At 44.5% G+C, this 12,838-nt stretch overlaps 1 protein-coding gene across 1 annotated transcript in view; it reads left to right on the top strand.

The window, feature by feature from the left end:
* TMEM178A (transmembrane protein 178A) overlaps positions 1-12,006 on the top strand; it is a 29,339-nt gene extending 17,333 nt beyond the window's left edge. Inside the window, exons 3-4 of the mRNA XM_029938548.1 lie at positions 996-1,133; positions 11,011-12,006. Of these exons, the coding sequence (XP_029794408.1) occupies positions 996-1,133; positions 11,011-11,252 (380 nt within the window). The 3' untranslated portion in view covers positions 11,253-12,006. The remainder of the gene's footprint in view (positions 1-995; positions 1,134-11,010) is intronic.
* Positions 12,007-12,838: the final 832 nt, after the last annotated feature.

Genomic DNA, 12,838 nt, shown 5'->3' with positions numbered 1-12,838 from the left:
GAATGGTCCATGGGTCCTGGAGCAGCAGATCTCTGCTTGGGATCTATCATTTAAAGAAGGATCATAGGGTTTTAGCTAACAATTTTTAAAGTTAGATTTGTTCACAAAAAAGAAAGAAAGAAAGAAAGAAAGAAAATGGAAGAAGTAAAATAGAGCATGGGCAATCAGAGTGCTGCCTGAGGGTAGCAATCAGAGTGAAAATATGTCCAGGAACAAGTTATCCATCAATCGCTTGGTTTTGCCTAGGAGATGGGGGAGAGGCTGGGTTTTGGGCCCAGGGATCAAAATCATCTTTGTGACGGACTACACCTGCCAGTTGTGTCTACAGTGGACACTTGACCATGGGAACAGTCCCTCCTTAGCCTGGATAAATGGGTTCTTGGGTCATGGGGCTTGTGTTTAAGGGGAGAGGGAGTTTACTAGCAGATACCCCGAAGATGCACTTAGGGCCGCATTTCAGTCACCCCAATTGCCTTCACTTTCTCAAATCCTTTATGAAAATAGGCAGGAGTAGATGCAAATGAAAAGTAAAATAATCAGCCACCCTGGTGCTCAGGTAAAACCGTATTTCACTGCAGCACACTTTGTGGCTCTTTCTCCAAGGCCAGATTAAGTAGAGCCGCCATAGTGGTGGTAAGCTACATTTCCATCGCTCTTTTAAGGGACGTAAAGATATGTCTCATGCCTACCTTGCTCTCAGTACACTAAGTAACTTGCTATCCATTCCCCAAGTTCTCTGGTCTACTCTCCGTGGGGTACAGACTTCTCCGTGGACTCAGAGAAGGTAGACCCTGTCCCCTGCATTGGCTGCACCCGCTCCGTCCTTTCCGGGAATACCTGGGAGAGACTTCCCTAACCCACGTCAGCCCCGCAGACCCTAAAACGGCCCGTGTCACTCACGAGTTTTGACCATGTATACAAAGCCCTTCGTTCTCTAGTTTTCAGTAACTTTGCTGCTTCTGCTTTTCACTGGAATGTTTGTGTTTCGAGATTAGACTTGAGAAGAATCACTGCCGGCTTCCTGGGCATGGCCGTAGCCGTCCTGCTCTGCGGCTGCATTGTGGCCACGGTCAGTTTCTTCTGGGAGGAGAGCTTGACCCAACACGTGGCTGGACTCCTGTTCCTCATGACAGGTACGCCCAGCACCTCAGCCGCCCCTCCGGGCAAGGGGAGGCCGCTCCGCAGGCGGCCGGCTTCGCTCTCTTAATTTGGCTTTCACTTGTGAAAAAAGCCACCAGAGGTCACTTGGCTTTTGCGGGTAATACACAGTTTAAAGAAAACCACAGTATTAATAGTGTAGGCCTGGTTTCTCCACTGTGGCCCCTTAGAAGGTTGGACGGAAACGTCTTGCGTTTGATCTCCGTATGAGCCAGCCCCATATTTTCTGTCTCTGCTTCGTCCCGCGTCCCTAGCCCCAGCCTGGACCCCTGGCAAGTACTGGTCGTTGTTTGTCAGGGGCCCGCAAGGAGAGAGTGATCAGCACAACCATCCCCTGGGCTGAAAGTCAACTCAAAGTACTCTTAGTGATGGTGCCTTTGGTGTCTTTCTTTTTCTTTCTTTCTTTCTTCCTTCCTTCCTTCCTTCCTTCCTTCCTTCCTTCCTTCCTTCCTTCCTTCCTTCCTTCCTTCCTTCCTTTCTTTCTTTCTTTCTTTCTTTCTTTCTTTCTTTCTTTCTTTCTTCTTTCTTTCTTTCTTCTTTCTTTCTTTTTCTTTCTTTCTTTCTTTTCTTTCAGAGGAGACAGAGACAGCATGAGTGGGGGAGGGACAAAGAGAAAGAGAGACTCCCAAGCAGGGTCCGCACTCTCAGCACAGAGCTAGATGCGGACTTCAGCCCACAAACCATGAGATCAGGACCTGAGCCCAAACCAAGAGTCGGACACTTAACCGACTGAGCCACCCAGGCACCATGGTGTCACTTTTACATATAAATCATTGATTCTTTTCACTCCACAGATATTTTTTGAGGACTTACGATACACCAGGCACTACTCTGGGTACTAGAGATGCCATGAATAAGGCAGCTGGAACCCGCCTCCATTTCTGTGGCGGGCGGACAGAGACCGTAACTTGTGATATGCTAAGAGCTGGGAGGAAAACAAGGTGGACTAGGGGTCTCAGGGAACACCTGGCTGAGGTGGTTTTGCAGCTAACTCATGAAAAACAGCCTGCAGAGAGTGTACTTGAGGGTGAGCCACACCCGGGGGCGGGGGGGGGGGGTGCTTGGTGTATCTTGAGCCACCAAAAGAAGACCAGTGTAGTTGGAGGGTAGGGAGAAAAATGAAGGTATCTCTTGAGATGGGAGATGCAGGCAGTGGCTTGGACTTCAATCCAAGGGTAATGGAAGCCACCAGAAGGTTTTAAGCAGAAGAGGGATTTGATCTTAAAGCAGGGGATTGAAAAGGGGGTGGTGTGTGGAGACTGTGGTCTTTTTGATTAGCAAGTGAAGGATACTTTTGTCTAAAAAGTCATCAGGAGCTGAGCTGACAACTAATACTGAAGGTGGCCACATGGAAGTAATCTTTTTTTTTTTCCCTTCTCCTCTTTCACAAGAGAATTAATGTATTAGCCATTAGTGAAGGCCAAATTCACAGTTTCACCAGTACACTCAGTATCAGGGCTAATATGACTCTGGGTACATCGCCATTTTGAACTAGCCGATTTCCTATTTCTCTGGAGTTCAGTTTTTCAACGACCACGCCCTGGGTTCGCTAGCGCTTCCCACTTAACAGCCAGTCACTCAGGCCCATGTTAACTGGAGGCCGTGGTACCTGACACCATTGGCTGACGCCATTTTCTGTCTGCCTGGCTTTCAGGACTACAGGGTGACAGGCTTTGCTTTCTGGTGTGGTCAGCCAATGCAGCCTAAGTAACGAAGCCACAGGCAGGGGCCCCTCCTTCCTGACCCCCACCAGCCCCTTTCTCTCTCTGTGAGCAATATCAGCATCAGCATCCTGCCAGAACTTCTTGATGTCCCATGGCCCCTGAGTAGTCTGAGCAGAAAACCAACTGAAGCTTTTCATATTTTGGTGACTACTCTAGGACTATAGCACAGGGAGGCTAAAATTCTAGGTCCTGAGGTTTTAGAGGAAGATTTGAGTGCTTAAGACTAGCCAATGGGTACCTCATTTAAAACCCCAACTGCAGAATGAATGAGTCAGGGCAGCAAAGAGGCAGAGAGGCCTGTCTGCCCAGTGGATACCGTTAAGTCTCTGTTGGGGCATAATGGTCATTAAAAATCTCATCTGTTTTCTTCCCTTGCATTATTGGTTGAGCCCCTGTTTTCCTGACTCTTGTCCCTATACATCAAAGAACTGCAGATTCACCTCCCCTCCCAACCCTGGAAAGACCCGCCTTATGTCCCCTTGGCAGGAAAATGAGAGAAGCTATAATGAGAAAGCCTTAGTGGTGGTTTTAAAGCATGCTTTAATATGGGTAATGCATAAATAATTTAGGATGCTCTTAGACATAAAGCAATTGTTAGCAGTAAAATAAATCACCGGGCCATAAAAGCCAGGGCTAGTGAGAGTTCCTGAGAAGGTCACAGGCTGGACTAGTTTTAAATAAAGGAGGGCGGTTGTTGAGCACTGTGTAAGCACAGAGGAAGGCTAGCAGCCAAGCGTCCTGCGGCTCCCCTTTCCCTGCTCAGCCCTCATTTCTGATCCACACATGGGCTCAAACTCTGAGCCAGGCGGCCTCAGGATTCATCATCAAAAGCCCTTGTGCAATTGTGTGTTTTTTTTGTTTTGTTATGTTTTTATGTTTTTACTTTTATGTTTGAGAGAGGGAGACACAGAGTGTGAGCGGGGAAGGGGCAGAGAGAGGGAGACATAGAATCTGAAGCAGGCTTCAGCACAGAGCCTAAAATGGGGCTCGAACTCACAGAGGGTCAACTCGTGACCTGAGCTGAAGTCCAGGCACTCAACTGACTAAGCCACCCAGGTGCTCCCACCCCTGTGCAATTGTTAAACAAAAACGAAACAAGCAAAGCAATAGGCACAATCAGAAAACCCCCACAATAACAACAACAAAAAATACTCCAGACTTAGAAACTTGACATTCAATGACCAGTCCTAAAGGACAAACAGACACAACATGACATCGTTTGGCTTTCTTTGCTTTCTGTTGGCCAAACAACATTTCTGGAATAAGAAGAAAATCCTCTTGTAGATCCCACCACCACCTGAAAAATGAGGTGGTTTAAATATTTTCCTTATTCTGGACCAAATCTTGCCCATGTTTGCCTCATTAAAAAAGGGGGTGGGGAACGCCTGGGTGGCTCAGTCACTTGAGCTTCCGGCGTCAGCTCAGGTCATGATCTTGCGGTTCGTGGGTTTGAGCCCCATGTCAGGTTCTGTGCTGACAGCTCAGAGCCTGGAGCCTGCTTCCGATTCTGTGTCTCTCTCTCTCTGATGGCCCACCCCGCTCCCACTCACGATGTCTCTCTTTCTTCTTTCAAAAATAAATAAAACATTAACAAAAAAGATGCTCATAACCATGATCACTTGTGAAGTGTTTAGTCTTCTGGGCTTCCATTTAACGTCCTCCCATCAACTTTCCCTGTGTCGTTCTGCTGTTTTCTACTCTGTTGTTTTCAAAAGTATTCCATAACTACATGCTCTTCCGGGGAGTGGCGATGCTGTGTTGTGTTCATCTGTAGGATTCTTTGTAGGATTTAGAGGTTTGTTTTAGTTTTGCTATTTCAAACGGCGCCTTTGTATTTCCTTTGTAAATACCACAGTAGCTACGTTAATCCGCTGCACGTAGTAAACTAGCTGGGGATGGGGGATGCTCGCATGTAGTAGCAGCAGAAGGGAGCAACTAAGGGTTAAAAGAACTGATTTTAATTAAGCAGAAGTGTCTTCAACAGCCCTTGTCAGCATCCCTCCCACAGATTTCTGATGCTAAACTTAGCCCCTTCTAATGCGCTGGCACCTTCATTCTCCGCCTGAACTTATTAGCCAAACCTTCAATGGGGAGCATCAGTGATGTGACAGTTGGAGATGTGAAGATGGAAACTTTGAAACAGTCTTCCTCCTCCTGCCATATTGCATGCCGACAGCTCCTGATTACCCACACGTGGACCAGTGGTGCTGCTGACTGTTCACAATGGGAGCAACGTTCCAGCCCTCCTCCTCTCCTCTGGCGCCTTTTCAGGGGCCTTCCAGCAGGACCTGGGGTGGGCTTCACATCCCCCAGAGCCCCCAAATATAGCCCTTAGACTTCGTGGTCTCTGAGGTCTCACACACACACACACACACACACACACACACACACACACACGATCAAAGAGGCACGCGTGGAGGACTGAGGGAATAAGACCTCTTCCAGTTCATCTTCTGCTCTCTGGTGCTGTGAAAGCATATTCCCATCCACATTCAGCGATGCATCGCCGTGGTGATATAATCATGATCCTTCTCATTTCAGTTCTATACAAAAATCTTTGAAAGGGTTAATTTATTCAAAGGAAACATTTCAAAATGTAATGTTTAGGCTGCAGTTGTTTTTATGTTATTATCTTTTAAAATATTGGGGATCTCAAAAATTGCTTAAAGCGTGGGCCTTTCTTGAGGGGGCCTCTCTGCCCACTGGATCTATTCGCGTTCACTGGCTGTCAAGTGAGTGTTGTGACGGCCAACAAAAGGTGACAGAGCCCGGGCTGCCCAGCAGAGCTCAGGGACCTTCACCGTCTGCGTTGGGTTATCCCTTCCCTTGCTTTGATGCATTAAAGGAAAAATAAAAAAGACTTCACTATAGTAGATATATGAAATTATCTAGGTTATCCATGGATTATGACCTAAAGGTCCTTAGGGCCTTATTTGAAAGATTTGGGGCCAGGTGTGTTTTGGAATTCAGGATTTTTAAGTTTCATTTTAGAAAGGTAAATATGGTGAGTATACCTTATATTATCTAACACCCTCAGCAGGGTCTGAAATCAAATACATTAACATTTCTACAGCAAAACATATGAATATTCACACGAATCGGGATCAATAAGGACTATAAATAGCCTCATGTCACATCAGGTCAGGGTTTGCATTAAACAAGATTGCTGCAATCTTTCGGAAAAAGAGTGGATGCGTTTCAGATTTAATAGTTGCAGATTGTGGACCTTCTATTTTATTTTATTTTTTTTTAAGTTTTGTCTGTTTCTGTTAGTCTTGCCTATTCATTTAGGAAAGACAATTTAGGAATGGTTTTTTGAGCAATCTGCGTGAAAAATAGCATGAGACATTTTTGCTGGAAGAGCACAGAGACCAGAATGACGGGCAGGCCATCTTTTGAAGGAGTGGGAAAAAAAAAAAATCAATGTTTATGCCTTGGGGTGTTGTGGTTGTGTTATTTATCAAGCAGGCTAAGCAGGGTGAAGCAGCTCTACTCCTTTCGGACTGTTCAACACATCAAAGGAAGACGGCCAGAGGAGGGGGCCCAGTTACCCCAATTACAGCTTGCCTGCTGGCCACAGGCACCTTGAAGACTTCGGGGAAGGAAATGAGGGTGATGATCTGGGATGGCTGCATAAATTTACTTCCATCCTGATCCGAAAAAGATCCTTTCCAACCCTATAATTCTGTGATATGCGGGTATCTTCTAATTAAGAATATTGGTAGAAAACTTTTTAATATTTTATAAGAAAAGTAGTTGCACACAGGGCTTTTCAGCACAGTAATTATTCACTGTTTTGAAGATGCCACCAGCGATAACCATGACCGAGGCTGGGACTCAAGAGCTTCTTTCCCTGGGGCACCGCCAGCTGGGCTGAAGGCTGTCAGTGGTCGCTGAGGGGGGCTCCTGGAGGGTCCGGGGGTGAGCGAAAGGAAAGGAAAGCCTAGGAGAAGAATGGAGGAGAGGTGACTTCCTTCCCCGTGTATCTTCAGGAAGGAGCATTAGATTTTGAACTTTTGGAGGGCAGGGGTGGAGCCTTATTTATCTTTTCATACCCCTGCCCCATACCTTGCAGTAACTAGATTGCTAATGATAAGAGTGCAGCATTATCTGCAATCGCCTGGTCTATGGGTGAGTCCTCCATGGGGTTGTTTGGAAGGAACTGGTCCTTAGACTGGTAGAACTCAACGTGTTGTGGAACTCAGCTTTGTTCAGCGGGTATTGTTGACTCCATGTGGTCAGCTCTATTAGGCTCCATGTGGAACTTACCAGAAGTCTAGGAGATCTCTGCCACCTTGCCCTTAGATGCATGCTAGAAAGTGAAGTGGGAAAGATACCCAGGAATCCTGATCACAGTGACGTCAACCCGCTCATGTCTGTGACCAACAAGCACTCATTAAACCGCCTCTAAGATCATCAGAACTCGATTGGGACATAGTAGATGTTTGATAACTAATCGCTGAATAACTGATTAAATAACATTTAAAGCAGTAAACTCTTGCTAAGACCTATACAAGGAATAGAAGTATACTTCACGCACTGACCTCACACACAGATGATGTGATGGGCTGAGTCGTGTCCCTCCCCAAATTCAGGTGTTTAACGTTCTAACCCCTCGTGCTTCCCCATGTGACTGTATTTGGAGACCGGGTCTTTAAAGAGGTGATTAAGGTAAAATGAGGTCTATTAAGGTGGGCTTTAATCCTATGATATGATCAACACTTTTTCTTGGTGTCTTTGAAGTCAGAGTTTTTTTCCTTTTTAAAATATCTTGAGTGGGTTAGGCCTCTTTTATAGTCTTTGCGGGCAAGTTGGAAACAACGCTTTCTCTCCTGTCAGTACATTTCCTGGAACTAATCAGAGACAGGCCTTCCCATCCCACAAGAAGTCACAGAGGCAGGGATCTATGTTCAAGCTCTCTGAAAGACGTGAGAGTCTAAAAAGAGGAACTCTTGCATGTGGTATTTTTGTTAATCTTTGCTTTCCTCCTTCTCAGAACAATTTCAAAAGCATCTTGGAAGAATTAAAAATATCAGTGAAGGGCAGGGTGTGAGAGCACCAGTGGGGAGGGGGCGGGCAGACCGGGGCGTGTCTGTGGGTTCACAGTAATCCTCCCCGCCAACTTTAAGCAAAGTGAGTAAAGGCAGCAGAAAATAAAGCAGGTTTTCATCAAGATTTGACAAGCGTCCCCTTCCAAAAAGAACTTCAGAGATAGAGATATTTCACCATAAAATAAATACAAGTAAGTAACACAAATAAGACAAAGGGGAAATTGGGTTTGCAAGGCAAGATGGATCCAGGGGTGAGATCAGTAGCAAAAAATGTGACATCAAGTACCCAACTTGCTCATGGTGAGCCACTGATTAGCTTTAGGGAATTTCAGCAAGTTGATCAGAGAAAGAAATTTCTTTTTCTTTTTTAAAAATGCTTATTTAAGTTGGTCCGAGGGTTGTGGGTTATCGTTAAGCTGATTAAAATGCTTATTTATTTTTGAGGGAGAGCATGGGAACATACACAATTAGGGGAAGGACAGAGAGAGAGAGAGACAGGATCCTAAGCCGGCTGTGTGCTGACAGAGAGCTGGATGCAGGGCTCGAACTCACAAGCCATGAGATCATGACTCGAGCTGAAGTCGGGTTCTTAACCAAGTGAGCCACCCAGGTGCCCAGAAGAAGGAATGTCTGCTAGTGACATCATTCAGAGTCTCCACGAGGTCCGTAGACACAAGGCACAATCATTCATGACACCAAGGGCAGAGAAAATCATCCTTCTGGTTAAGCCTTGAGGGTAGATTATTTCTTACAATCCATTTCTATTCAGTGTAAACTGGTGGTGTTATACTAAAATTCATTTCACTAAAAGCAATTTTATGGAGTTGGCAGGGGAGAGGTGCTAATAAAATCAATGTTCAGTATGAAATCAATGGGAACATATACAGTATATACATGGCATGCTTCTTTGGTGGAGGGGGGATGGGGAATGTTCTTGTTCTAAGCCTTTATTTTGGAATAACAGAATCATGGAAATTTGACACTCTAAGGGTCTGCAGTAACCAAGTCCCCCGTTTCTTTTTCCTGTGTGAGGAAAGTAAGACTCAAGTTATTTCAAGGTCACAGTGATTAGTAGTAGATCTGGGCACCAGAATACACATTTCCTGCATCTCAGCCCAATGCATTTGGACATCAAAGGATGCTTGAAAGAGTTAGTTTGAACTCAAGTGTTCAGAAGTCATTAGAACTACATTACTTGTAAAAAGCCTTGCTTTTAGGCATTCAGCTCTGTGCTGAATGCAGAATACAGTTGTTTTTCCTACACATGGGTCATTGTTCTAATATGATATTTTACCTGTTGATACTCCAGAGATCAATCTTTTTTCTAACTGCCTTATTGTTCTATGACCAGCATTCCTTAGAAGGACCTGGTTATATAGAAATGCTCTTTGTTTTGGTGCCAGTGAAAACATTCATGTACATGTAAGAACATTTGCTCTTTGCAAGGTTTGAAAAAAGCAGAGGAGTATTTTTTGACTGGCCCGTTCCTTTATGAAAGAATTACTTCCATCTGATCTCAGGGGAACTCAAAATGATATGTTGGCCATAATAATCTGGAGCAGGAAGTCAGAAGATAAGATTTTATCCTTTTTGGAAAAAGCAGAATCCCTTCAGAGTTTAAAAATAATTAGACAAAGAGTAGCAAATATCAAATTATCTCAGATCAAGTGTCCTTTTAATTTGAAACATTTCTTTTCTCAATGCATGTTTGCAAAAGGAATCAGGCAATGTGCCCGTATATGATTTGCGTGCAGGCAGAATTCTGACACCTCACAATGGCATTAAGGTCATTTTATTTTCTCCCAGTTGCTGCCTGCCTGGAGTTTGGTTTTCTTCTAGTGTTTCTGATCTCCAGAGCTCTAGTAAAAAGGATGGAGGAAACTCTTACTTTGGGCCTCTCTTTGTAGCCCTCAAGTCTATGTCTCTGTTGCCTATGGAGATGCTCAGCATATCCTTAGTATATCCCCAATGCAATTTTCCAGCAGATAGATGCAACTTCCATTGGACTCTGGGATAAACCAAAGTATGAAGCAGACACGCATGGGGCTTGCAACAGAACTAGGATCCCAATACTACACTGGTGTTCGTTTCTGTTTTCATTACCCATCGTCAGCAATTGCCTCATTCTGATCCCTGCCCATCGGGAGGAGCACCCTTGGTGGTCCACTGTGGTGGAACAGAACCATCTATATCCTTGGAACATCTTAAGTACTAAAAATACTATGTTTTGGGAGTTTTTTTTAAATCAGAGTCTTGATTTTAGTGTTCTGGAAACACAATTATACATACATGCGTGAGTAAAAAACAGTTAAGTTTGGGGTCTCTCCATTCTCTTTATGTCACCCAAATTGCCTCTTATATTCTGAGTGGTTGAAGTTATATGGCCTCCTAACTCGGCTATTTTACAGCAATTCCACATCCTGGAAATAATTTGTATCACTTAAAAGCTTTCATTCATTCACTGAAAAAACCCACAATGATTTGTTGAGGCCCTAGTATACACCACGCTCTGTACCTTAAAACATAATTTAGCACTTGAAAATTTTGTTTAAAATATTATTTACAGGGAACATGATAAATCTTGACACTAATGGTAACTGAAGAAGAAAACAGACTTGTGTGATGCTTGCAACTGTGTAAAAACATATCCCTTCAGGTATAGGACAAGGGAAAATGAAGACCCTTGTATTGGGCACGAATGATTATAGAAAAGATGGTTTCCCCCAAAATCGTTAGAATATTTATTTCACTGTTTTAAGAACACAAACAAAAAATAAGTTCAAACATACATACCATCCAAGGAAGACAATTCTGAATCATTCACGTTATCAGAATTTCCTCCTGTGTTCTTTCCTCTCCTACCTCCAATACCTAGCGTACAGCCTGGCGCAGAAAGGTTTCGCCAATGTTTGTTGAACGAATTCAGGTGAATTCAAGTGCAAGAATTACAGCTCCTTTACGAATTTGGAGTGACTGCCTCATCAGTTGACCTGATTTTCACAAAGGCCTGTGTGGCATTTGCCTTGTAACGGGCAAAGTGTAACCGATCATTCTGTTCTCTTTTGCATTATTTATAGGGATATTTTGCACCATTTCCCTCTGCACCTATGCTGCCAGCATCTCCTATGATTTGAACCGGCTCCCAAAGCTCATTTACAGCCTGCCTGACGATGTGGAACATGGCTACAGCTGGTCTATCTTCTGCGCCTGGTGCAGTTTAGGCTTTATTGTGGCAGCTGGAGGTCTCTGCATCGCTTATCCATTTATTAGCCGGACCAAGATTGCACATCTAAAGTCGGGCAGGGACTCCACGGTATGACTGTCCACACTCAAGTTCCCGGCTCGGTGGCCCGTCCTCCGTGCCGACGACTCCTGAGAGGAATATGGTGGAATTCAAGTAGGGATCCCAAGCACAAAACGGTCTCTTACATTCCAAACGGTGGCCTGCCAGCCCTTTCTGGATGACTGATAGAAAATCGTGCAAAACCTCCATACCTTTCTACGGACAAGCCTACTGTGGATTCAAGTGCTTTAATGACTATTTATGCTTTGACTGTGAGAACTAGGGAACGGTGCCATGGAACATTTCTCGGTTTAGAAAAAGGGGAAATTGCAATGGAAAAATTTGTATGGTTGCCATTTATTTCAGAAAGTTTGTATATAACAATTACCTGAGAGTCATTTCTATTTGCAAAAGGGTTCATAACAAAGCGAGGATAATTTTCTTGTCATTGTGCCATGCTTGTTACATTTTAATGCAGTACCTTTGGAACTTGTCCTAATGCTGTCTTGCTGTGTCACCACCAAATATCTGTGCGTTATTTGTGGATGTTCCTTGTCACGGGAAGATTCCTCTTCTGTTGCCTTATTTATTTATTTATTTATTTATTTATTTTTAATTGAAGTCTCTTCTCTGTCTTTGTACTGGAATCCAAATCCCAAGAAAAACAGACCGACCGTGAAAGAGCTAATCCGTGACACTATGCAGTATGGTTCAATGTCTTACCTGTTGGTTAATCTCTGTCTCTTTCTGTTAACTGGATTTCTGCATTAAATGACTGCCCTCTTGTTAAGGTGGATGTGTTTTCTTTCAGCTGTGATAACAGGTCTCCTTAGCTGGGTGGACAGAGGGGAATTCTGTTGTTTCAGTAAGACTCTTCCTAAGGCTACCTACTTGCTTCAGTTGGGTTGGTTATTATTTATTTTTTGTGGCAGCTATTGATCAAAGATGCCTTTTTCAAACTTATTTGAAATCCTTTCCATAGTATTTTATAGTTATACCTCTCCCTTTACCATCTGCTTGGTAGTCAGCCCATGCTAGAGAACCGCAGTCTCTTCTTTGTCCCTGGACCTCCTAGGCCAATGGGTTTCAACCTTGGCTGCACATTAAGATTCACCTGGGGGCACCTGGGTGGCTCAGTCGGTTAAGCATCCAACTTTTTTTTTTTTTTTGAGAGACAGAGACAGACAGCGTGAGCAGGGGAGGATCAGAGAGAGAGGGAGACACAGAATCCGAAGCAGGCTCTAGGCTCTGAGCTAGCTGTCAGCACACAGCCTGACGCAGGGCTCGAACCCACGAACTGTGAGATCATGACCTGAGCCAAAGTCGGTCGCTTAACCAACTGAGCCACCCAGGCACCCCAAGCATCCAACTTTAGCTCAGGTCGTGATCTCACAGTTTGTGAGTTCGAGCCCCGTGTTGGGCTCTGTGCTGACAGCTCAGAGCCTGGAACCTGCTCCAGATTCCGTGTCTCCCCTACCCCTGCCCCTCTCATGCTCATGCTGTGTCTCTCTCTGTCTCTCAATAATAAAAATGTTTTAAAAATTAAAAAAAAAAAAGAACCACCTAGTGAATTTCTCAGCCATCTCTAAACTAGGCCCCTCCTCAGACCCACTGACTCAGTG

The sequence above is a fragment of the Suricata suricatta genome, chromosome 4 (genome assembly GCF_006229205.1).
Source record: "Suricata suricatta isolate VVHF042 chromosome 4, meerkat_22Aug2017_6uvM2_HiC, whole genome shotgun sequence".
Taxonomy (NCBI): Eukaryota; Metazoa; Chordata; class Mammalia; order Carnivora; family Herpestidae; genus Suricata; species Suricata suricatta.
Note: the sequence above shows the minus strand (reverse complement) of the source record. Positions and strands in the feature narration are given on the sequence as shown.